The following is a 26,109-nucleotide window of genomic DNA, read 5'->3' as shown; positions in this document are numbered from 1 at the left end:
TCTCGATTTTTGGGTCTCTCTCTTATTGTCGCTCCTATTCCCCTCACCCCGTTCCGAATTTTTCACATTGCTTGTAACACCCTATGCGATGCTGTTATGTCTTGCTGTTCTCCTTCCTCAGCACAGCACTCACCATCTCAGTGATCTTAGAGCAGAGAGAAATACATATGCACCAGCAGCAGACCAATTTCTACCTAGGGTCCTATGGTGACCCCCACAGTTGCCCGCAGCAGTGGCTATTACCCTATGATAAAGCCAGCCTGCCTGCGTTCTGAAGTGGGAGTTGTCTGGGGATGGCGGGGTACACGGGCTCTGAGAAGGAGCAGATCGGCAAGGAGGCCGTGGCTGGGCTCTGGGTTATGCAGGGTAAAGAATGCCGTGAAGCATGACAAAAATTAAAATGTTTGTAAACTAATGCGAGCCTAGGTAAACAAAATGGAGGAAATGACTATGGTTGCTTAGTGAACACCAGTTTATGGATAACAGAACATGTGCATAGTAGTCATGACTGGAGTACAGTATGAGTAGTGTGCTGTTTAGGAAGACAGAATTAAAGCATGGTTGAGGAGCAATGTATTATCAATGATGAGGTAGACTGTAACGAAATAAGAAGGATGATGAATAAGACGAGTCTGTCTGGCAAAATAACGTCGGAAAGAAGCTACTAGGCTCCTAGAACAGTGCTTGTGTGTGCTATAGACAGCAGGATCTGATTTGGTATGGATAGAGACTCTTTATGTTTTTATGAAGTAACAGTATGACATTGTGTGATCGGGAATTTCAGATATACTGGAAACAAGTGCGTAATAATAATAGGGCTCGATTTTCTAGATGCAATAGCTGATGGGATTCCGTCACAATAGTTGAAACAGAGGATGCCATTTTAGATTTGGTAGTAGTGAGACTTAGCGAAGAAATGTTGTAGACACTTGTTCGTGATCTGAGCTAATTCATATCAAACTAGATGGAAGGATAAACAAATGATCTGGACTTAGGGTGATTATTTCAAAAGGCTACTTTAAGAATAAGAAATTATTAGGAAATGGATTGGATAAGTTTTGGGATCTAAGGCGGCAGGAGCTGGACTTACTTCAAGTCAAGTTGCAGGAAACTATCAAACTGCATCCCAAACAAAGGCGTGAAAAAAAATTATAGGCAAGCGTTGTAGATCAAGCTTGGATTGAGCAGTGTCTCAGAGAGTTGATAAAGCAGAAAGCTTACACACGCAGTGGAAGATGGGAGGATTAATGCAAGAAAGGCTACCTATTGAGGTCGAAACATGTAGGGAATAAGTGAGAAAGCCAAAAAGCCAGTTAGATGGACCTTGCCAAAGGGAGTTAAACAATATAAAAGTTCTCTAGCCCATTATAAATAGAAAACAAGAAAAGAAAATGACCGCCTAAACCATGAGGTGCAGTGAGAATTAAGATTACTCTAGCATGACCAATCTAAACAATACTTGCTCAGTCTAAATGAGGTAATGAGAGTTTAGCGATAACGGTAGGATGGCAAATGGAATGAGAATATGAGGTTAGAGATGAGTTCCACATCGAGGGAACCGCGAACTCGAACAGCTTCATGGACAAATCCGAGGGCCAGATAATTTTCACACGAATATAAAGGAACTGGCACATGAAATTGCAAGCCAATTAAGCGAGGAAGTTTAATGAATTGGTAAACTCAGGGTTGTACTGTACGAGAGATTGCTAACATAGATTCACTATTTTAGAAGGAAAAAAAGTGTCCGAGTAAATGGCCTGTCATTGAAGATCGTAGTATGCAACGGTCTTTTGAAAAATTTTGGAAGGAGAAAGTAGTTAAGGGACATTGAGTCAATGGTAATTGACAAATACAACCATGGTTTTACAAAAGGTAATCATACCAGACTGATTTCCTTCTTCGAGAACGCAACAGATTTTTTTACAAAGGAATGCATGGATTATTACCTCTTTCGAGTAAGGCATTTGTATGGACCACATGGGGAATTATATTATTTGGAAATGGGGATCAATAGAAAAATGACGGTGTTAAGGAAATGCGTTAAAGGGGAGCTACAAATGGTCATACTAACAGGCGGCTTCTAGGTTTTCACCGCAGAGACCCCCCCAACCATGTTGCCACCAGCATGCGCTTGTCTGCTGGCCTGGAGCCGCCCGGATTACTGAAAGTGAATGTTAGGCGAGCCAGGAATTACTAGAAGGAGTTATCCAGGGATCAGTTTGGGACTAGTCTTTATTTATTTCTTTATTTACTGACCTTGGCAACAAAAGTGGAATGTGCAATTAAAGTCTGGGATGACACAAAGCTGGAGTATTGCTAACAAGAAGAAGGACCAGATAACATGACGGGAAAGTCGATGGACCTGTAATATGAGTAATAATAATAGATAAATTTAATAGTGAAAAGGCAAGGTCGTGCATTTAGGGATTAAATTATACCTTATTTTGGTATATAATTGGGACACATCAGTTGAAGTAACAGAGCAGGAGAAGACCTTGGAGTTTGGTTGATCACAGGGTGGATATCGGCCATTTTATGCCATTAAAAAGCTAATAGCAGTTTAGAGCATAGCGAGGTATTTTCAGTAAATATAGGAGGTGTTAGTACTGTATACAAAGCCTGAGACCTCAATCTGGCATACTGTGTGCTGTTTGGTTTCTATGTTTAGAAAGGATTGAGATTCAAACTTGGAAACAGGTACAGAGAAGGGCTAATGGAGATCCGAGGAATGGAAAACCTGCTTAATGAAAAGAGGACTGAAAAAGCTTGCTTGTTTAGTGCCTAACCAAAAGAAGTGAGGGAGAATGATTGCTTCTTGTATAAATATATCAGAAGGGATAATATTCGGAGGGAGAGGAATTATTTAAGCTAGTACAATGGTGGACAAAAGAGACATGGATAAACTGACACTGGAAGTTTAGACTTGAAATTAGGACAAGGTTTCTAACCATTACAGAGTGAAATTCTGGAATAAGCCTCCAAGGAAGAGTAGTAGGGGCATAAGACACATTGGCTTAAGCTAAAGATTTGATAAGTTAGAAGGGGATGATGATTGGGATAGCCAAATTGGCATTAATGACTTTGATTATTAGCAGGTAAATATGCCCAATGGTCTGTGATTGGATGTATAGATGGGTGGGATCTGATTACTACAAGAGAATTGCCTTTCCTGGGTGGCTGGCTGGTATCTGCCTACGTGCTTAGGGTTGTAACTGACGTCCATATTGGGGCGTCACAAGGCATTGTCGCGCAGGAAGATGGTAGAGGCCCTTGGAGGTTTTTGCCCTCCTCTGCGACGCGAGAGTCTCTTGCACCTTGAGGTCTTTAAACCACGATTTGAGGACTCAATAACGCAGACATAGGTTAGGGGTTTGTTACAGGAGTGGGTGGGTGAGATTGTGGCCTGCATTGTGCAGGAGGCCAGACTAGATGACCATAATGGTCCCTTCTGACCGTAAGTCTATGAATATTAATATTACCAGGGGGAAAGGGGTTGTCGATGGGCTCTGGGGGGGGGAGGGGTTGTGGATGTCTGACCCCCTAGCTGGGCTCTGGGTTGGGGGGTGGAGTGTGCAGAGAAACAGGAACTGGGCTGTCATAGGGCAGGGGTCAGCAACCTTTCAGAAGTGGTTTGCCAAGTCTTCCTTTTGTTCACTCTAGTTTAAAGTTTCACGTGCCAGTAATACATTTTAAAGTTTTTAGGTCTCTTTCTATAAGTCTATAATATATAACTAAACCATTGTTGTATGTAAAGTAAATAAGGTTTTTAAAATGTTTAAGAAGCTTCATTTAAAATTAAATTAAAATGCAGGGCCCCCTGGACTGGTGGCCAGGACCCAGGGCCACCGAAAATCACCTCGCTTGCCGCCTTCGGCATCGTGCCATACGTTGCCAACCCGTCTTAGGGGTTTCTTTAACTCTTTACTCCTGGGGGAATTTGTGTGTGTGTCTCTGTATTGTTACAGACATACTTGTTGACAGGTATTTTGAAATAAATTACCCAAATAATTGAAACTGGCAGGATTATATGGTGTTATTTTACAATATTGTGTGCAGACTTTTTAGTTTTTTGGTGCATAATGCCCCAGGAGTATTCTTGGCCCTTTAGTGGAACAATCTCCTTTCTTTTAATCATTTCACTAGGTCTTTGTCCAAATGTAATTGTGGATGTTCTCATTATTTATATAAGCGTCTATTTTTAAAAAAATCTAAGTTCTTGGCCTCAATCTTTTATGCAAACTAGTTTCATAGGTTAAAGCCATTGAAAAATAAAGCATTTCCTTTATCAGTTATAAGTTTGTTGTCTTTCAATTTCATTGAATGGCCCCTTGTTCCATGAGATATGAGAAAAGGTAAATCAGGTACTACTGTTTTCCCGCTCTGTACCATTCATTAGTTTGTATCTCTTCATCATGTCTCTTCTTATTTATCATCTCTCTAAACTAAACATTTTCATTGTCTACTCATCCAGAACTGTTTCCATGTCGCTACTCTCCCATTCCTGAACCTCCTCTATTTCTTGTATATCTTTGAGATAAGATGATTGAACTGTTAAGGAATACCATAATTTAAGAAATGCCATCATTTTTATAATATTTTGGACTTATTTTATATCCAATCAACAAATTTTTGTTTACATTTTTGACTGCCATCACACACTGAGCAGAAATTTTCCCTGAACGATCCAAAATGATGCTTAAAAAATTGGGCTCTGCAGAGTTGCCATTTCATTCTTCAATGTTACATGAATTTGTCTCAGTCCAAATTCATGTAACTCCAACATTCGGAACATACAAGTCTCTACTGTATACTTAATATATGACATTTGATTGTGACCCAGGATGGAAACATGAATTAGGAATGTGTTGTGGCTGAGCGTGAGGGGTCTTCTGGAAGATAGAACATGTGTCTCAATTCAGGCTATGTCAACACTACAAGGCAGGAGTGTGATTCCTTTGCTTATGTATACATACTTGCACTAACTCATGAGTGTAAACAGCAAGACAGCCATGGTACATGGTAGCATCAGTCACGACAGTGGAGGCAGAACTGAGCCATACTGAGTGAACAAAGGGTGAACAAAGGGGGAACCAAACACCTGACCAGAGGACCAATCAGAGACCTGGATTTTTTTTTACAGAGCCTGGGAAGGGAACTGGAAATCGGGTCTTTTTGTTTCCATCGGCGTGAGTAAACAAGCTTTCTTCTAAATCATGCTTACTTTCCAAATATTCTATGCTAAACATCTGAGTAACAGAGAACAAAGTAATAGGGCTTATTTGGCTTGTGGTTGTATTTACATGGTGGTGTTGATTTTGCTGGACTGAATTTGAATTGGCTATTTTTTAAATCACACTGGTTATTCTATCTTCTATAAGCAAGAGCCTTTATTGATCCTTATGCAGTTATTGTTTCTGTATTTTCTTTCTTTTTATAAAAGTTTCTTTTTAAACACTTGTGGGAGTATCCTAGTAGGTAAGGGGAGAGGAATTTCGATGCCAGAAGTTCTTTTATATCTGTGACAGCTAGGGGGGGGAGGGAAAAGCCAAGGTCTGTGTCTACTTTCCTATTGCCCAGGGGGGAAGAAGGCTAGCGGGACAAAGGGAGGGGTGAATCCTGTGTGAGCTTGACTAGGGTTGAATGCATTAGCCTCGGAACGCTGATTGCCTCTCTGGTTGTATTCAAAGGGAATAGGACAGCATCGCACCGGCTAACCCAGGAAAGGGGGGGAAGCTGGGGGATGAGATAGAGGAGACCCAGGGGCTCTGGGTCTTGGAGGGGTCCCCCAAGGAAAGGTTTGGGGAACCCGAGGGGGCTGAAACCCTGGAAAACTTCGGCTGGTGGCAGCGAAATAAGATCCAAGCTGGGTATAAGCTTGGGAAGGTTCACAGTAAGCACCCAGATTTTGTACGCTAAAGTCCAGATTTGGGAAAGAGTTTACCACACCTGGTTACACAGTTGTTTATACTCATGTTAGCTCCATGAGAGTTAGCACGAATGTATGTACACGAGCAGGTGTAATTCCACTCCTAGTTCGTAGCAGAGACACGGCCATAGTGTCAAAGGCTAGACTGCTTTTCGAAACGTCTCCATGAAATCCCTACACTATTTTGTCTGACTAACATGAAACTTACACGCACAAAACTCTCTTCTGTCAAGAGGCCACATACAAAAAGTTTGAAAGAGAGAGACAGTTGGGATGTGTTTGTTTGTTATTGTTGGTAAAGATGATGGGAATGTGTCAAACTGGACTCATGGGGCATCAGCATGTGGCAAGGTTAAAAACCTTTGTGCTAATTAGAAAAAAGAGATCATATCACAGATGGATGAGACTGAGGTATGAATGTTCCAAGGGGCACAGAGAAAATGCATAACACAAAACTTTTATATGCAGTAATCAGCTCAAACCCAATAGTACATTGAACTAAAGAAAGAAAGGATGAAGCTATAAGGATGTTAAGGATAAATTTCTTTAGATGGAGGGTAATACATTTGTTTGTGGACCGCAATAGAGGTTTCTATTGCTGACTCAATTGTGGTCAGCAATAGAAACTGCAACTTTAAATGTATTAAAAGAGGAGTTAGACTAATATTTAGTGTTTGTACTCTTGCCAGGGCCACCGAGATGATGCAGGGGGCCTGGGGTCTTCAGTGGCGGGGGGCCCCCGCTGCCGAATTGCTGCTGAAGACCCGGCACTTCGGGGCGGGTCCCGGAGCGGAAGGACCTCCCCGCTGCGGGTCTTTAGGGCACTTCAGCGGTGGGTCCCGGAGCAGAAGGACCCCCCCGCCACCGAATTGCCACCAAAGACCCGGAGTGGAAGAAGCTCTGGGGGCCCAGGCCCTGTGAAAGTTTTCCGGGGCCCCAGGAGCAAGTGAAGGACCCTGCTACAGGGGGCCCAAAAAACTCTCATGGAGGCCCCTGCGGGGCCCGGGACCTGGGGCAAATTGCCCCACTTTCTCCCCCTCTGGTCAGCCCTGACTCTTGCCAATTTCTTTCTTCTTAGATAGATAAGGATGGCTTTAACCTCACCTGCTCCCCCAAACAAACACACACACACACACTTCTATGCTACATAACCAAAGCCAGGCTAACACAACCAGATTTAACATAAGCTACCAAATAAAAGGCTAACACTAATCAGTTCATGAGTGGGACTAAGACAGATGAAGAGAAATATTATCAGAGAGCCATTAACACAATAATATAAAAAAATTAGAACTCAAATTAATCTGGATTTTAATCAAAATTTCTAAGGAAGCCCCTGAGCAGTTAATGGTTTTCCTACAGCAATAGGGACATTCTCAAAACGTACTGAAGCAATAAGAAAATATTCATACTTCGGTGGTGCAGGTGATGCAGATCTTTTAGACATGCTTGCAGGAGAATCAGATCTTCTCAGAGGGGATCCCAGGCCAGATGATGAAACAGGTGTTGTGGATCGCTTCTCTCTCTTTATCTTTTCAGTCTAGAAAAAGAAATTTGGGTGTTTTTGTTTAGCTTGTAATTAAAAGCAATGCTTCGATGATACAGATAGTTTATTAACACAAGGACATATAAACAGATTTGCATAACATTCACAGAAAATGGAAGTTTTCTAAATCCCAGCATACAATTGGACTGCAAGATCTTTTTCAATACTGAATATACATTTTTATGTCTTGCACACACAGTATATGCTGCTGCAAAAATACCTTTCAGGCCATAAACAAATATTAATGGAGTGGTACAGAAGGGCACTGCCCTGCTGGAGCCCGGAAAGCATTGAGTAGAATTTTCAAAAGCATCTAAATCCTACTGACTTCCACAACAACAAAGACATGTTCTTTCTATCAATTATTAGGAGAGATATGGCACTGTCAGGGGATTTGACAGAAAAGTTGAGCTTTTGTTCTCAGATGCTAGGCAGTGACTAGGCACATGCGGGCTAAGTTACGTTTCTATGCCTCTATAGAAAATGTACAGTTGTCAACAGTAAAAATTTTGAATAAATTTCACTTAAAATTATATATACAGAAAGAAGTGAAACTTGACAGGTATAAATTAGCGATGCTGCCAATACATTAGACAAGCTACCAGAGCATGAGGAAAATTTGCCAATTCACTAGTAGTGTGGCTTTATTTCTAGTCAAACACTCTCAACGGTGGTGACATCCCATTTGCCATGCAGCTGTAAACCCATTTCCAGAAGTACTGGTTTCACAAGACGTAGCACGTCACTGCCAGAAATGTAGATTCCCTGAATACAGAAGTGTAATTCCCACTAATGTTGGTTAATAGAGGCTACACTGCCTTCCAGGAAAATATTAAAAACCTGCTGATTGGCAGGTGAATAGAACCAACAAATGGGTGTGAATGTTTTTCTGCTTTCTGTTCTTAAAAAAAAAAAAAGGCATATTATACAATAATGAAACACAGCAACTAAAGCAACATAACTTTGTCCAGGAATGCAATCAAAACATGCTCCAAACCCACCTGTGTAACTTCAGCTGCAATTGCCCCTTTCATGGCATCAGAAGTGGAAGGTGATGCTGCCTTCTTCCTTTCTGCACTTCGGGTGGGGGAAGGCTTGTAGGGAGATTTAAGAGGACTAGCTGGTGCTACACGAGGACAGATATGGAATACTAAAGAGTTATAGTACAATAGCAAGAGCAAAGGGGAACAGACAGAGGAAGTAAGGGAGAGGAAAAAACAGCACAACTATGTTATAACATTAAACATGGCAAACAACATTTTTGAAGGTTTATTTAAATGGATATTTAAATCACATTAAATCCATGCCTTTTGCATACGTGCAGAATGGTTTCATTTACCAAAAATGTTTTCACTGAAAGCATTAACATAAAACTAAGTGCCTTTTTAAAAAGACTATCAAATACCTGAGCACTACAGTATCTCTTTTACCCAGAAGAATAACTTCACAAATACAGATTTTGTGATTCCTCCCCCCTTCTGAAGAGTGCTGATCTCCTTTATTAAACACGCATAAAAAAAGATTAATAGGATAGCCATAGTTGTGTCAATGTAGACCAGGGGTTCTCAAACTGGGGGTCAGGACCCCTCAGGGGGTCACAAGGTTATTACATGGGGGGGTTGTGAGCTGTCAGCCTCCACACCAAACCCCGCTTCACCCCCAGCATTTATAATGGTGTTAAATATATAAAAAGGTGTTTTTAATATATAAGGGGGGGTCGCCCTCAGAGGCTTGCTTTGTGAAAGGGTTCACCAGTACAAAAGTCTGAGAACCTTTGGTGTAGACAGTGCTAGGTCTCTATCTGTCAACCTAACTACTGATCTCTGGGAATTGGATTAGCTACGCCAATGGGAGAACCCCTCCCATCGCAATAGTGAGTGTCTATACTGAAGCACTACAGCAGTACAGTAGCTGTGCAGCTGTAGTGCTTCAAGCACAGACAAGACCTCAGTAACCGAGATCAAATAGGTGCTTTTAAAAGCTGTACCCATGTGTCCTAATAAAAGCTTGTCTGAGACATAGTAAGTGCACGATTATTATTGCTAAGTGCACAGTTATTGTTACTGTGCACATATTAAATGCAAAGTAATTGTTACTACACATAACCTTGAATTTAAAAGTTCACTGGTTATGTGCATCATGACCAGAATCATAGCACTTCCTCCCCACCCCGTTGTCTTTTTTTTTTTTTTTTACCTTGCAATTTGAACAAAGGTTTGTGAAGAGAGGGTATTCTATGTTTTGCTCATATTACTTTGGCAATAGTTGGGCACCTTTCACCCATGTGAAAAAATACAACATTAACTGGAAGAATGTGAGAAAAAGCAAAACAAAAAACAATTTTTCCCTACGTTTGATGTCCTCTGTATAAATCATGAACAACCTATTAAAGATTTAGTCTTGCCTCAGTGAAGGGAACTGGACTAGATGACCTGCTTAGGTCCCTTCCAGTCCTACCTTTCTGTGGCTGTGTGATGTAAAAGCAACATACTTTTATTTTGTCTTAGTAGCTCTCCTTTAATTTAGAGCAGAGTACACTGACATTCTGAGTTGGCTTTCCTTTAGACAGTTGCTTTGTGAACAGTAAATCAGGAATTCTCTCATGGCTGAAGTGTTCTATATCATAACTTCTGAAGGACAATGTTTTTCATGTAGAAACAAAAAACTGAGGATCTTTTAATAAGTCTACCTTTATATAGCATAAAGAAAAAGTGGAGGGGAAAAAGAGAACATCTTTTTGCTTTGTAATATACCTTTGGGCATCCTTTTATTAAGGAAGTAACATAGAACGTTAGTAGACTTGAGTCACGTAATATGGGGATAACAGATGACATAGATGCTGTACCTTATCACAATTTTGTCCTGAAAAGTGAATATTTTCCTTTGCAGAAAGTCTACTTTAAAAAAAAAAGTGCACAAAGCTTTTCCTCCTTTTGGTCCTGATACTGCAAATATGCACTCATGTGAGTAGCCCCATTGAAGTCAGTCGGATTACTCAAGTGCATAAAGTCAGTAAGGCTGCTGCTAAATTTAGTTTTGTGTTGGCAGGGATTATAAATCTATTATAATCTATAATATACAGAAAAGAAGCACTAATTACCATCACTCTCTTAATTTCTATAAAAATAATATATATAATAATGTATATTTTTATCACTAGAAAAACTGATATGCTCCACTCTGTGCTTCTAGTTTATTTCTAAGCATACCCAAGAACTTAACACTTTTATGATCTGTTCCTTTAAAAAGACAAAAATGATTCCATAATAAATAATTGCAGCTCCAATAAAGAAATTATGGATGAAATTACATGTTTAAAATGCTAATTTGTATTTTGGAAATTATTTGGGTGTTGAGGATAAAGAGCACTACATTAATGTACAATCTTTTGCTCTAATAAATGGGTCATCTTGTAAGGTCCAAAAGTTGAGCTATCTCATAATTATTCTACCTTGGTTTGGAATTTCCTGTTGATTTTACCATTTTCTTATAAATAAAGGTAAGAACTGAAAAGGACAAAACAGTAGACATGTAAATATTTCCATGCTTTTGAGACGTTACTACCCAAAATGGAAGTAAAATTATATTAAAAAATAACAGATAATATCTCTACGCAATTTTTCAAGTGCAGCTAAACACATACCTTAACATTTTCAAAGGGCACAATTTTCATTTTTACCTGAATCATTGTATGGCTCAGAAAGCATTAATGTACTTCTGCTTCTGGCTAAAGAAGACTGTGTGGGAGTCAGCAGTCGAGAAACAATAAAGTTTTCCACTGGACTAAGGTGCATGCGGTGAGCTGAAGGATGGGAGCAAATAAAACAAATAAATTTTAAAAGGAAAAACTAAAAAAAAAATTGTTTTAAATAACTTAAAACCAGTGAAATGATCAAATGAAATGAACAAGAGAAAACCTGTTACGTCTGTGATTTAAAAAGCTATTAAAGAAGTTAATGCTCCTCTGAAGGAGGTTTCTGGTTTCATCATTTTAAGCCACCTAAAATTATCTTCCAACCTGTCTAATAAATACAGTAGATTAAACTTGTTTTTTATACAGAAGAAATGTGGTTCTGCAAAATGGTTGCTTTCATGACTCAGCATGAAAAGGGTTTGCTTTTTTTTCCCCAATGACAGAGCAGTTTCTGGTTTGCGTGCTAAGTACACTGGGAGTCATTTAAAATGCACAGTCTCTCTGTGGTACAAACCTTATTTATACAGTACATCCTTACGCCTTTCCTCCTCATAAATATGAGGTATGACTACATATGCTTATAAACAAATTCCTATTACCTGCATTTATAAAGTCACTCATTACCATAACCTCCAAGTTCTACATTTATATTTATTAAGCAACTCTAAAATGAATTTAAAATGAAGTATGTTTACTGTTGCTTCTTGTTTCTGTCAAAATATTTGTCATTTGTTCCAAAAGAAACAATTCACAGAGGGACAAATCCTCCAGTATTTACTGTACAGTTATTATCTTCTAAAGGGCCTAATCTTGCAGAGTGCTCATCATCTGCAGCGCCTCTCATGAACCAGGCCTTTAAGTCAAATTAAAAGACTCTAGAAATCTTGACACAAGTGACAACTTCCAGCTGACTCACAACGACAAACTTTGTCAATAACACCCAGTAAATACACATCTGCGTTCATTTTTTAATTATAGTTTCTTAATATGGCTAAAGCATCACATTCAATGCATTTCTGGAAGATTACTGCAATTACATTTTGTGCTCTGCCCTGTTTCTTAGAGCATCACAAGATGAAATACAACTAGTATGAATTCTTGCTGTGTTTTACTGTTAAATAAACCTCATATTTACTTAAGGTGCAGAAGCATAATACATCCCAGTGTGAACGATCACATCTCAAAAAAAACCCTAATTTGCATCTTTTCTTTAATTCATCCAAAGTTTTCACTGCCCTGCCATTCCTCACCAATATTCAACCACAGTAATGCAGATAACTGGCCACCCAAAATGGTTACATGAAGGTGTACTTTGTCCTCTACGGCAAAGACTTATATCTGCCGTGCAACATTTAGTCACATACAGCCTGGGGTCTCTAACATGGCAGCATTATCCTGGGTTGGCTATAAAGCTATTTCATGTATTTAAGATCTTTTACTAATATATTTAACTCACCACCCCAATAATGTTAGAATTGGTTATTGTAAAGAACTCGAGTTACAAACAGATCTACGGACAAGAAGGTGTGCTTTAAACATAGGAGAGTTTATGCTGATAAGAGACAATGAGCAGCATATTCACTTGCCTCTGTCAGGGGAATATGTTATTGCCGCTGTGGAGGAGGAGAGACGCTTACTGATTGGTGACTCCATTTGCTTTGGCAGATTCATTGTAGAAGCTGAAAGTTTGTCACATGCTGCAGAGAGACGCATTAAAGATATTTATATTCATACTACAGTGTTGAACGCTCCCAAAATTAACCTCTCATTTTTTACTCATGGATCTTTGTCATTCATCTAGGGGCAATGAATAATGTAGAAGAGATAATCCTATTCCAACTGCTGTAGATACCAGCATTTTATAAGATACAGTTTGGGACACAATTTTTCTACTTGCGATTTTAACATTTCAATTTTACAATACTCTATGTAATACAATGCCAGAAGCAAGTGACTTCATGCTAAATCCAAATGAATGAAATTGTATCAAGGAAAGAAATGCAATACTTGTACAGGAAGAAAATACATAGGCCTCACGAACATAACAAATTTGAACTCTTCCCTGACATCTCTCAGTTTCAGTCTGTCGGAGGTGAGATGTATATCAGCTCCTCCAAAATACTATTCTAATGCAAAATTCAAGATATTTAGCACTAATTTATGCATTTATAGGATGTATGATAGCATCATTTACCTCTTTACGATCTTGTGCATGAGAACTTTCAAAACAATAACTTGGTTCTGGACCAACTGTTCAAATTTGTTTTTATTTCTGTTACAATACTGTTTGATAAAGTAAATTTTGGCTTGATAACTATTCCTATGTACTCATAAGTTCAAGATGATGATGGAATCACTTATGCCCAATTATTGTAGCGGTGAACTACAACGTGTTGTTCGTTATGTAATGGTCAGAACCTACAAGCATACTGGATGACTTCAGGGGGGTTGTTTATGTTTTAAATTTTGTTTCTTCCTACAACAACAAAGAAGTCTCAGCTAGTAACTCACATTCGTCTTATAAATTCTACAGTCCTTGCTCAACTATGACTCCCACTTATATCAGCGGAAGTCTTGCCTAAGTGACAACTGCAAGATTTGGCCCTATCTGCTATAGCAAGCAATAAAATTCCTTATGTTCACATTTTTAAAAGATAGGTGCAATGATTGCTTCCAGAAAATGCATGCAAACCTGCAAATCACTTATTTGTACATTAATACTGCTTTGTGTGAACATTCACCCATGACTGCACAAAAGTAAGAGTCTTGGGGTTTACATACATGTTTTTGCAGTACATCAGCTACTCATGCATTTTGCAGGCATAACCATTGTGCTCATCTTTGAAAAAACAGCTCTTGAGCAGATTGGCTGTGCTAGATTTCCAAAATATGTCATATATATTTGCAGCTGAAGGAAAAAACAAACAGCACCAAAAAAGAACCCCAAAACCCCACAATGTACGATTCAGCCCAGGTACAGACATGCAAGATCTATTTCAAAGTCCTCTGAAATTAATATTCTAATCTAACATATAATATAAAATTCAGTAAAGTTGTCAAAGGACAAACTCAGAATCAGAATTTGTAATCATTATTACAATGTTCTAAAAGACTTCAGCATACTAAAATAACGATGCTTACTAATTTTTAACATATTGTGGATGTAGAGGGTGGGGCTGGAAGGAATAGATACATGATGGGTGACATGCTATCTCCATAACATATTTACTCTTATCGTATAATTGAAATGTTTTTAAAATAGAACCTCTGCCCCATCAAGTCTCTCTTGAACAAGCTACTCAAATGATATCACACACAAAACTACAAAAACATATCTGTGCCCACAAATTTAACAAAGACATGAATTTACTGAGTTATTCAAGACCACAGTTAGTGAGAAAATTATGAAATGTCTCCATTGTGCTGGAATGCTAGGCATGCATTGCTTCACTATGACAAAAGAAAAAGAAAAAAGACATTTGTTCCATATCTTTAATGGTAACAGTGTAGAGGAGCAGACTGAAATAATAAGAAAAACAGTGGTTAGGAAGGACAAGATCAGTGGATGGTTTAAAGTGATTAGAACAGTTATAAACGAGACACTATGGTACTGTGATTCTCAAATACCATTGTAGGAATCAGCAGCAGCAGTAGAGGTCACAGGGTCTGGAGGAAGGGTGTTGGCAGCTAAACCTAGGAGAGGGGGTGGGGTATTTTCTGATTCACCTATACAGCAGAAAAATCAGAGCAAAGAGAGGTGAAAGAAATTACTGAATAGCTAAAAAAAATGTATAAGCTATACTAGAAAATTAAAGAGGTTGCTTTCTAGAAGCGTATGTGATGCTTGTATTGTGAAATAAAGTTCAGTGTTTTTTGCTTTAACATGGACAGAAAAATATATTTACATTTAGTTCAGAAGAGAGCAGCAGTCATATTTCATCACCTGAGCAGAGGGTTTTTTATTTTTGTTTTTTAATAAACCAGTCCATTTGGAAACTCAGTGAATTTAAATGACAAACAGAAGAGAGATGAATACCTTCTTGAAACATAAAAGCAATACATGGTCGATTATGAAATAATTATGAAACCAAATCAAAAAGAGCAACAACAACAAAAAAGTATGTGGAAAAATCCATTTTCAACTGTGAATGCTGCATAATCATCTAGAAATCCCTGTGAGCTTTTAGAAGTGACAAAAATAGATTGTTTTCCACAAAGGTTTGGGCAGCACTCAGTTCCTTTGTCAATACGTAGCAAGCTAAATATGTTGGAGGGGGTTAAAATTGCATTTTAGCATTTGCTGTGATCCCCAAAACAATTTCTGATTACTCTATTAAATAATCTGCTTTCACAAACTTAGGAGTGACCTTTCTTCCCAGGAGATATCATAGACAGGAAACCTGATAAACTATTACAAAGCATTTATTCATGCTACGTATGTCAACAGCCCTCACAACATCACAGTAACTATAAAAAGGTACCTTCTTTCTGTCTTTAATCTCATGCATTTTGCACTTCAGGATCTGCAATGCAGGCAGTTTGTTTCACTCACCATCTCTCCCTCCTGAGCCTGCAGCCAGTGCTCCTCCCCATGACCATCGCTTCTGTTTCTGTTCCAGCTGCTGACTACGTTCTAGTGAACGACGCATCATGGCTTCTAAACGTTCCTGGTTAAATTGTTGCAAAAATGAAGAGAGAGAAATAAAATCTAATTCAGTTCACCTGGGCTTTCTGATCAAAACTAAAAAATAAATGTCGTTTGTCACCACACATAACAGGTTCCTGTAATCATGCTATCAACAAAAGAAAAAGAACTGAATACAGGAGTACCAGTATGTCTACCTACCTCCAGAGAAGAGTATCTTTTGTTTGCAATCCACTGAGGTCACTACAGAGGCCTAAGTAAACACCACAGGTTGCATCACTGCCTAGCATCTGTTCCTGCTGGAGAGTCTGCTGCTGTGCTCTGGACTTAATTTGCATAAAAATAATACTTGACAAGCATTAACTCCTTCAGCTCTAACCAGGCATCAGGCTTTTCTCCTTCAGTATATTAAAACTAGATTGCTGCAATGCCAGTGGCTCCTCCTAGCTGCACAGATAAATGATCATTTCAAACCTGAAGCAGGTTACATTTGCAGGATGACATTTATTTATTTTTTAAATCCCTGCTTCCCCCAAAACACCTTCTACAGATTAAACATTTAAGATTGTCTTTATCCTAATCTGAGTTGCACAGACCATTCAATTTAGATACACCTTTTTAAACCCCAGAGGGGTAGCTGTGTTAATCTGGATTTGTAAAAGCAGTGAAGAGTCCTATGGCACCTTATAGACTAACAGACGTTTTGAAGCATGAGCTTTCGAGGGTGAATAACCACTTCGTCAGATGCATGCACCCATGAAAGCTCATGCTTCAAAACGTCTGTTAGTCTATAAAGTGCTACGGGACTCTTTGCTGCTTTTACTTTTTAAACACATATTTACTACTTCTTGCTCTGAACAACTTGCTTCCCCGTCCCTTACGCCCACATACCTCCTGCTCCTTTCCCTTGCCTGGTGTATTTTTTTCTCTTTTTTTTTCTTTGGTCCCTCTGGAAATCTTTCCCCACCTTTAAACTTTCAACTGTTTATGCATGATCCTTCCACTACCTCCACCTCCTGGCCCTAACTGAAACCTGACTCCTCCATCCATGCCTGTTACCATCTTCCTCTGCAGTGCACACTCTCTCTGTGCTTTATTGGTCAAGATGTTGACTCTGGCCTTTTACTTTCTTACTCTTTTTTTTCCTTCAAAATGAGCATCATCTTGTTCTTTGCCCTCTGCTTATTTTTTGCATCTATTGCCTCCCATGGTCCCGGTCCTTCTTCATCTCCTCCAAACTGCCCTCCATCATCCTTGGCCACTTCAGCCTCCATGCTGAAGATCAGTCCAGCTGTGCAGCCTCTCACTTTCTTACCCAACATTCATTCATTCGTTTTTTACTTCAGTTTCTCTACTCATCCCCTCAGTCACTCTATTTTTCACGAGACACAGGATTCTTATGCTCTAAATTATCTTCCTTATTCATCCCTGTTAAACCCCGACCCAATCTCAAAATCCGTGTGTTACCTCCAATCTACTAATTTACCAATTTCCCACTGACATTAACATCATCCTTTTATCATTAACCTCTTTCACTTTGGCAGAGAACACTGGTCTCCAGAGGCAATGCATAAGGGGTACACAGGGTCACGTCCTCCCTTCCTCCCACCCTCCAATTTGCTGTTTGGCTTCTACTGAGCATGTTCACAAGGACTTCTCATAATACTTACCCAAACGGCATCTTGTAAGGTATCATATGTAAACTGGTAACACTCTAGATATTAATATTATTGTGTGATTTAGCATGTGAAGAGTTAGCTAGGTGTGCTGGAAATATGTTTAGATCAAGCATACTAAGTAGAGTGGATAACAAGCCTGCCCTAGACAAAGGAATGTGGATTTAACAGTCTGCCTAGCTTGATTACAGGCAAAGGACAATGAAAGTACATTTACATATAAGGTAAACAAAGTAATCAAGTTAACAGGTGATACAATAGCATGGTGAGCATACTAGGGGACTCCCCAGAGTCTGAACCCTCAGAAAGTCTTCATGGATCTTGAGGCAAAGTCAATGGACTTTGGGGGATAAAATGGGAGCAAACATCCTGGCTATCCGTCACTTAGGGGACAAAGGGAACAGCACCCTCTGATTCTGTGAACGCTGGATCCCCTGGCCTGAAGGGCGAGAGATGCTGGTAGTTTGAAGTCAGTGAGAAAGCTTAGGCAAAGATTGTAACTCGTTAAAATTAAGTTTTAGTCACTAGGAAACATGTTTCTCTTTTATTTGTAACCATTTGTCTCTGTTACTCTTGCTTAGTATCACTTAAATCTACATTCTTTATCAATAAAAGTATGCATAGTTTTACTTTAAACCATCTCAGTGCTGCGTATTAAGATAAAGAGCATGTCCTATTTCTGGCCAAGTGTAAATGTCTCCACCCCATCTTCCTCCATGATCTATCCACTGATTTCAGCAGCAGGTCACTTCCTACTCCTGGATTCTGATCTATAGGTTCTTCCTCTCCCTCTCCAGTTGCTCCTTTAGTTTCTCCTCTCCCTCTTTTGTGGATTCTTTCAGTCTCTCTCAGGGCTCTGTCCATTGTTCCATGTTTTCCCGCTACCATGGATGACCTAATCTGATCTCAAACCTTCAGCTACTATTGTCTATGTACTGATGACTCCTTTAGCTATGTCTCCATACTGACATCTCCCCCTTTGATCTGTCTCTCATCTCCAGCTCTCTTTAGAGCATCACATCCTAAATACCCTGCCATTAGCTAATGCAAAACATGCCAAAAGCAAACTGCAGCTTTTGTCCTTTTCCTTTTTTCCTATGTCACTGTCAATACCATCAGTGTCCAAGCAGATTCACAAGCTCCCTTCTTTTTTCCCACTCCTCATTTCTCACCCTCCCTCCAAGTGCATGCATAGAGAGGCACACACAGGCCACCACAAAATCCAGACGTCTCTCTCTCTCTCTGCAATAGCTCAGAAAAATCCATACCTTCCTTCCTGTCTCTGTGAGTAACATGCTTGTCCATAGTGTGGTCTTCTCCTGCCTTTGCTATTCAGCTTTTCTTTGTCTCCCTGATTCCAGACTTGTTCCCCTCCAGTCTACCATGCCATGACCTAAACAGGCTTCCTTTCCTGCTTCTCTAACAACATCATCCCCATATTCAAATCCCTCTTCTGTTTTCCACTCATCTTCTACATCAAGTTCAAGCTTCTGGTCCTCACCCTTCAAGGTCATATTAACTTCACAGCTGATCACTGCTCTCATTTCCTTTCAGTTCCTCTACTCCTCCCAAGCCTCCTACCTTACCCATCTCTTTATAGTCTCCTCCCACTCATTCCAGTTATCCTCCTTGCCTCTGAAATGTCATCCCACTAGTGTTATGCAAAACACTCTTTTCTCTCATATCCCTCTTTAAACACACTTCCGCAAAACCTACCAACCTTATCATAGCTAATAGGTATTATAACACACTTATTTTAAAAAAATGTGATACTATATATTAAAATGTCAACTGGTTATAAGATGCAATGTGTATTTGTTTTGTCTGTTTATAACTTTAATATTCCACGGGGCAAAGATCATATCATCCTCTGTTTTGTAGGTAAGCTAACACAATGATGGCATTTAAAATAACTAATAACACTGTCACATGAACAAAATAAAGCACAAAATGAAATAGTCTAAAGGAAAAACTGTGGTTTTTTTCATAAGTATTTGAAAACTCACATTACCCACATTTAGAATTTGATATCTTAAATTGTATAGTATGAAACTACAAAGAGAAAAGGATTTTCTGTATATTTTCTTTGGAAATATATACTTTCATTTATGTAGTGCCTTTCATCAAAGAATCACAGAACACTTGAATATTAAACTCTCATGAAATTAACAAACATATACATTAACATTTTACACTAGCAAAATATCACATACTTAAAGCAAAAACCAAAAAAACCCAGCTTGTTAGCCTATAAAAATTCAGGGTTAGCAAAAACAACATTTGGATTCAGTACTGGTACAACCAAATTATTTGCCCAGGAATAGCTAAACAGTAGGATACAAATGCATTTCTCCATCAGCAACACAAAATTTCCTGCCTTTGTTACACAGACCTTAACTCCTTGAAAGACATCTCAGACACTGTGCCAGCTTCCCATCTGGAATCTGTAATAGCTATTGTGAAGGTAACTGTTGTACTACTAATATGTTGAGCCATCAAAAACAATCGTATAGTATTCCATGAACTTCACATGAAGGTTAAATCAAGAATAAGCAAACTATGAAAACCTGAAAAGAGCCACCTACTGTTCATACAAAAAATATAACATTTATTTCTGCTTTCCAAAAACTCTTATAGCCATCAACCCATGTTTCTTCAGTCTAAAAAAAAGAACCATTTGGATCATCCAAAATTGCCTCTTTTTAAAAAAGCATGAGCACTGAGAACACAAGTAAGTTGATCATGAACTTCCCTTTCATCTATACAAAGTATAATACACACAAAAGGCAAAAGAATCCAATTTCTTTTCTCATTCAAACTGGGGGTTATTTTACAAATATCATGGGTATAAACAAAAAGGAATTTGTTAAAAGGACAGCTTTAAAAAGACATGCGCCTGTCTGAAATTTTTGTACCTACTGTTACAAACAACTAGCTAACTAAGATTAGAGAAAAAAATAATTCTGTTCTTCTATAGTAAACAAAATGAAAAAAGGATTTAAAAAAAAATCAAAACCGTGTATATAGTTAGTTGCACTATTTCTAAATACCACCACCCAGTCACTTTCAACTTTTATTTGTGTGGGTGGGTCTTTTGCACAGCAATGAAGGAAAGATTTTTTTTTTCTTTTCAAGGGGAAAAATGTGCACTGTAAAAAAAAAAAAAATCACAAAAATTTTGATGCTAGCCTTCACCAATCCTTCTAACTGCCCTTCTGCACACAACCCTTTACCAAACTACTCTCGTTTAATACAACCTATTTGTACTCCAGACATTCGTACTGACAGGGAAAAATATCTGGTGAATAGGTGTGCAGAAGGGCACCGGAAGGGCAGAGTTAAGGTTGCAGTGCATGGTCTGTGGTATACGATAGTTATAGCAATGATAATGGGCATGTCTGCAGTTGGAGGAGAAGAGGGTATGAACTGATTGGTTGCTTAACTTTATTTCCTTACTTTTGTGAGTTTGTTTCAGGTAAGTTGCATGGGTAATAACTGCTTGACAATAACTTTTTTTGTGTATTTATATATTGGACTAAGTTACACACAAATGAATTACAACACTTATTATCAAAAAGTAATTAACTGGAGTCCCAAACATTCATGAATATTTCCAATCTATTTTTTTAAACACACACCCTTGCCAAATGTGAGTTTCAAAAATATGAAATTTACTCCATAATGAATATTTAACTGATAGAAATCCTTCCAATGATGCAGAATGATTTTTACAACAGCTATTACCAAGATGTCTGGAGCTGGGAACTGGGTTTTGTGTATGTACCTATTTTGCAGTGTTTTTTTTTTAAACCTCAGTACAGTGGTAGAGTCAGTGTTAATTTTGTCTTTTTTAAAAATATAATCTGACATTTTTACCCCAAAATGATGTATGAATGGGCAGTGTAGAAAAATATGAGAAAGAGCACCAAATATGCTTGACACAGTCAGTCCAAGTTAGAATGTAATCCAACGTCATACATTTTGACAGATGTTCACATTCCTTTATTAACAAAAATGTGAGAGGAGCAGAGAATATTACACCTAAAAATAGAAACATTTAGAATATGTTGAAAGACATACTAAAACACTCCAATTTCAGAAGTGCTTTGGGGTAGGAGTGGGGACAGACCTGCATTTTAGTAAAGTATGAGGAACAAACTTCCCAAAACCACTGGCTATACACTAATAAAAACTGCACTTGAAACTTTTCTGGACAAGAGAGTGCATTCTTCCTTGAAATGACAGAGGTTTTTAATCCAATGCTACTGGACAGTTTTAAAATAAATATGGAGAGAAAAATGGTGCCATCTGGAACCTCTAGGAAAAAAGGAGTAGCTAATAAGGAGAGGGTTATATTAAAGTAAAAATTCAGTTTCTACTTGTCACATTCACACAGTTCCTATCTGAGGAAATGCTCCTAAATAATAATAAAAAGTGGAAACACACCTACTTTCACTCCATTCTGCAATGTGGCTAATCATCACCTCAGAGAAGGCCTCGCTGTAGCCACTCCACTTTTACTATCGAGTCCCTTAAAAATAGACAAACCACTCTATCTGCCTTTGCACAGGGAACAAGGAAGAAGAGAAATCAGAATATGTGATACTCACCATCTACTCATCTTCAAAAGTACTTGTAAGTACAAAATAGCTGAGCAAAGGATTCTCAGCTCTATGAAAGGAATAAGCCTAATACAGATTGTGGAGAGCCATTCTCCTTTCTTTTAAAAAAAAAGAAAAAAAAAAGAAAAATGTTCTACAGATTCACAACAACAACAAATATTTTCTACCCAGATTCTCATGGCTTATTCCATCACAGTTATGCAGCACTCTTCCCAGTATATTTTCTGAAGATGTTATATATATATATGTGTGCATTTACGAGTGGCATGCATGTGGAACCACTTCTCTCTTTGAACATCATGAGAGAATGGTTACAGAAAGGTCTGTGATGGTGCAGACACTTAACAAAACACAAAAACTCACATAACACAAGAACCAAGGGTCACTCATTTAAATTAACAGACAGCAGGTTTAAAACAAACATAAGGAAGTACTTCACACAATGCACAGTCACCCTGTGGATCTCATTGCCAGGGCATGTTCTGAAGAATGAAAGTATAACTGGGCTCAGAAAAGAATTAGATAAGTTCATGGAGGATATGTCCAACTATGGCTATTAGATGGTCAGGGATGTAATCCTATGTTCTGAGTGCCCCTAAGCCTCTGACTGCCAGGTGCTGGAACTGGACAGAGGATGGATCACTGCTAAATGCCCTTTTCTGTTCATTCCCTCTGAAGCATCTGGCACTGTCCGCCATCAGAAGACAAGTTACTGGGCTAGATGGACCATTGGTCTGACCCAGTATAGTCATTCTTATGTTCTTATACTTGCCCGTTTTTTTTTTTTCAGATGGATCACTGATATGCATTTCCAGCTGTGTCCAATTAGTTTAACACATCTTTCGGGAAAGTATTGTTATGCCAATGAAGTAATTTCAGAAGGAGATAGAAGTCTGTTGCTGCTCATTATAAAGGTAAAACGGGAGTAATTCTTATGATGAGTCATATGACACACTGGCAGGCAAGCAGGATGGCTGCCCTGGATTCCAACTTCTAGAGGGTGCCAGACTGCTGTGCCACTCAGTTTTGTTTACTTTTTGCTCCGTTGATTGACTAGCCAAATGTTCTGTATTTTTTCGTTCTGCCACTCAGGTGGGGCAGGAGTGAACCAAAAACATTTTCCGCCCAGGCCAACAAAACAACTATAGTATAAGATATTTTTTTTTTTTTAAATAGAGCAAATCATTTCCACGGACAGTAAGGCACACAGAGAACCAGATCATAGAAACAAGATGTCACAGTTAAAGTAGGAGAGACCAGATTTTGTTTTCTCTTTTAAAGTTAAAGTTGGGGCAAAATGTACATAGACTGAAAGAAGAGAAATGGGAGTAAATCATTTTGATACAAGAAGATATTTTCTCTCTTTTGCAAAGGTGTTTTGGTCATAGGGAAGGTTATCAAGGCTCTCTAGAAGTCAACTATCCTAGCAAAGTCATCATCTTCCCATGACATCTTTTTTCATTCCCTCTGTCTTTTCAAAAAACTTTTAATTCTTAATCTTAAGATGCAGTAGCAGCGCTAGTGTACACTAAGGCCCAAGCTGTCTTAAACCTTTACCCACGTGTGAACACACAATAATAGTAAGAGGAACCTTACTGTGATTAACAGCAGCACGATAATAGCACTGAACTTAAGTGTTAAAGTGAAATCCTGAAAGTGCAGGACAAGCTTGTGGCCATTTGTTTTCAGCAGAATTGGAACTTTCACGCTATATTTTAAGTCTCTGTCCCCTTATGGTTTGTTAAAACCTTCCTCATAGGACGGAACTGCAGTGGTCCACTGCAAAGGTTCTTCTGAGAAGTGAACATAGCACTCCATCACAATAAAATGGGGTAACTGTGAAACATTTTGATTGTTGCCATTGTGCAATTCCCTATTTTAAGGGACTCTGGTTTTCCAGTTTCTGTTTTTGATCATTTCTATGTTCATCTTTTTGATACCTGAGTGCACTGACACTGCATAAAATATTATTTTATAGGTTTGCCTGAATTGTTACTACATAATTTATCAGAAATCAAATTAAGAGTTTTAAAGCAGTCTCCTTTCATGCTTGTCTCCTATGTTGCCAGCCTGTCCATAAGTGTGCAGACACACACACGTACACACTGCATTTAGAGAGCTACATCAGAAATTAGGCCACTGTCTACCACAACAAAAAACCAAATTGAGTACTAACCGACCCTGGCAGAGAGCATGCATATGCAAGTGCGTACACAAGCCTTTTAGAACACTTTATCCCTTTTATTCTAAAGATTGGTATTTTCAGTTGGCCTAGATTATTTACATATGTTCCATTGAGACTTTCTGGTTTTGTTTTGGGATATGGTAGGAAAAGGAAATATGTATTTAGATGTATAAAATTCTCTATCTTTCAGTGGACAGTGTAAAGAGGAAATGAAAAAAGAACCTTGCATTTTCTGACTCTTCCCTCTTGTCCTGGCTATTTTTGAAAAATGACTCTTGGAATGCTACATTAACTTATGCATTATTGAAAGCCCTAGTTATTTCAGCAGAAACATCCAGCTAACATTTAGGTTTTGACTGAAATTACGAGATAGAGGAACCCACGCTTCCCAGCTAGAGTCTCTCTATGGAGGAGCAAGATGCATGTGGGATGGGTAGGATAAGTAGAAAACTTATGTGGATAGCAATAAACTACAAGGAAGCTTGTGGAACGATCATTCTGCAGCTAACACTGCATGGCTGCGACTGTGTTGCACGAGTCAGTAAAGACTGTGGTTCAGATTTTCAAGGTCAACTAGGTGATGTAGACACACAACATGATTAATTTTACGGTGAGCTGTATATCTAAAAATCCAGCAAACAGGTTATGAAAATCTTTGCCTGTATTCTGCTGATTGACTGAATGGCTGCAAAAATATTTTTGAAGTGCTTAAAAATATTACATTTCAGTGGGAAGCAAAGGGACATGTCTGCAGCTGCCAGAGGAATGGAACAACAGGCAACTTTTCTTGCAGGTCGCAGCGGATCAGGGAGGAAAGGAGGCATTTGTCTGCTTCTGAAAGCTTTACATAGGAAGGTTTGGGAAAGGGCATTCCATTGCTTTCCAGATTTCCAAGAAATGCTCAAAAATATGTATGAATTATCCTAAAGGGCAAATGGATCAAGCAGGTTCAAGATTAAATTAAATCAGTGGCACAGAGATTTAGGAAAATAAATGTTCCAGTGGTTTGCAGAGCCATGTTCACCTGAACACAAAGAGAGCAAATGTCAACAAAGAAAATTTATTGAAGTTCTATAAATGTCTGAGAACAAGTGACATACACTGCTACCTCGATATAATGCCACCCGATATCAGGGCCAGTGCTTCCATTTAGGCGACCCAGGATTTGGGAAGGCGGCATTTTGCGGCCTTCGACGGCAATTTGGCGGCAGGGGGTCCTTCCGTGCTCCATGTCTTCGGCGGCAATTCGGTGGCGGGCGGTCCGTCCGTGCTCTGCGACCTGCCGCTGAATTGGACCCCCCCCGCCACTGAATTGCTGCTGACCGGGAGCGTGGAAGGACCCCTGCCTAGGGCGCCAAAAACCCTGGTGCCCCTCCTGCTCGATATAATACAAATTTGGATACAACGTGGTAAAGCAGTGCTCCGGGGAGGGGGGGGCAGGGCTGCGCACTCCGGTGGATCAAAACAAGTTCAATATAACATGGTTTCACCTATAACGCAGTAAGATTTTTTGGCTCCCAAGGACAGCATTATATCAAGGAAGAGGTGTATATCCAGAGTTATGTAAGAAAGCTTCTATTTGTGCTATATTTTTTGGAAGTATTTGTATTTATAAACAGACTTTCTACTACGAAACTGAATAAATCAAAACACTACAGTGACCAAACATAAGCCTGGTCTACACTACAGAGTTAGGTTGACGTAAGGCAACTTACGTCGACCCAATTATGTCAGTACACACTACAGTTTTGTCACACTGACGTAAGTGCCCTACTACACCGACATCATAACTTCTTCTCCACAGGAGGCGTAGGG

At 39.0% G+C, this 26,109-nt stretch overlaps 1 protein-coding gene across 8 annotated transcripts in view; it reads right to left on the bottom strand.

Annotated features, from left to right (window-relative positions):
- MAP7D2 (MAP7 domain containing 2) overlaps positions 1–26,109 on the bottom strand; it is a 155,801-nt gene that overhangs the window by 39,207 nt on the left and 90,485 nt on the right. For 2 of the 8 annotated variants that reach the window (XM_075060110.1, XM_032777993.1), the window contains exons 4-9: positions 15,719–15,833; positions 14,794–14,892; positions 12,753–12,863; positions 11,152–11,274; positions 8,474–8,622; positions 7,339–7,466 (exon numbers count right to left, since the gene is read on the bottom strand). In XM_075060110.1, the coding sequence (XP_074916211.1) occupies positions 7,339–7,466; positions 8,474–8,622; positions 11,152–11,274; positions 12,753–12,863; positions 14,794–14,892; positions 15,719–15,833 (725 nt within the window). Of the gene's footprint in view, positions 1–7,338; positions 7,467–8,473; positions 8,623–11,151; positions 11,275–12,752; positions 12,864–14,793; positions 14,893–15,718; positions 15,834–16,012; positions 16,243–26,109 lie in introns of those variants that run through there. The other 6 variants (XM_032777999.2, XM_032777995.1, XM_032777996.1 and 3 more) reach the window with 6 other exon arrangements.

The sequence above is a fragment of the Chelonoidis abingdonii genome, chromosome 1 (genome assembly GCF_003597395.2).
Source record: "Chelonoidis abingdonii isolate Lonesome George chromosome 1, CheloAbing_2.0, whole genome shotgun sequence".
Classification (NCBI taxonomy): domain Eukaryota; kingdom Metazoa; phylum Chordata; order Testudines; family Testudinidae; genus Chelonoidis; species Chelonoidis abingdonii.
The sequence above is the reverse complement of the archived record's forward strand: the minus strand, read 5'-3'. Positions and strand labels throughout refer to the sequence as shown.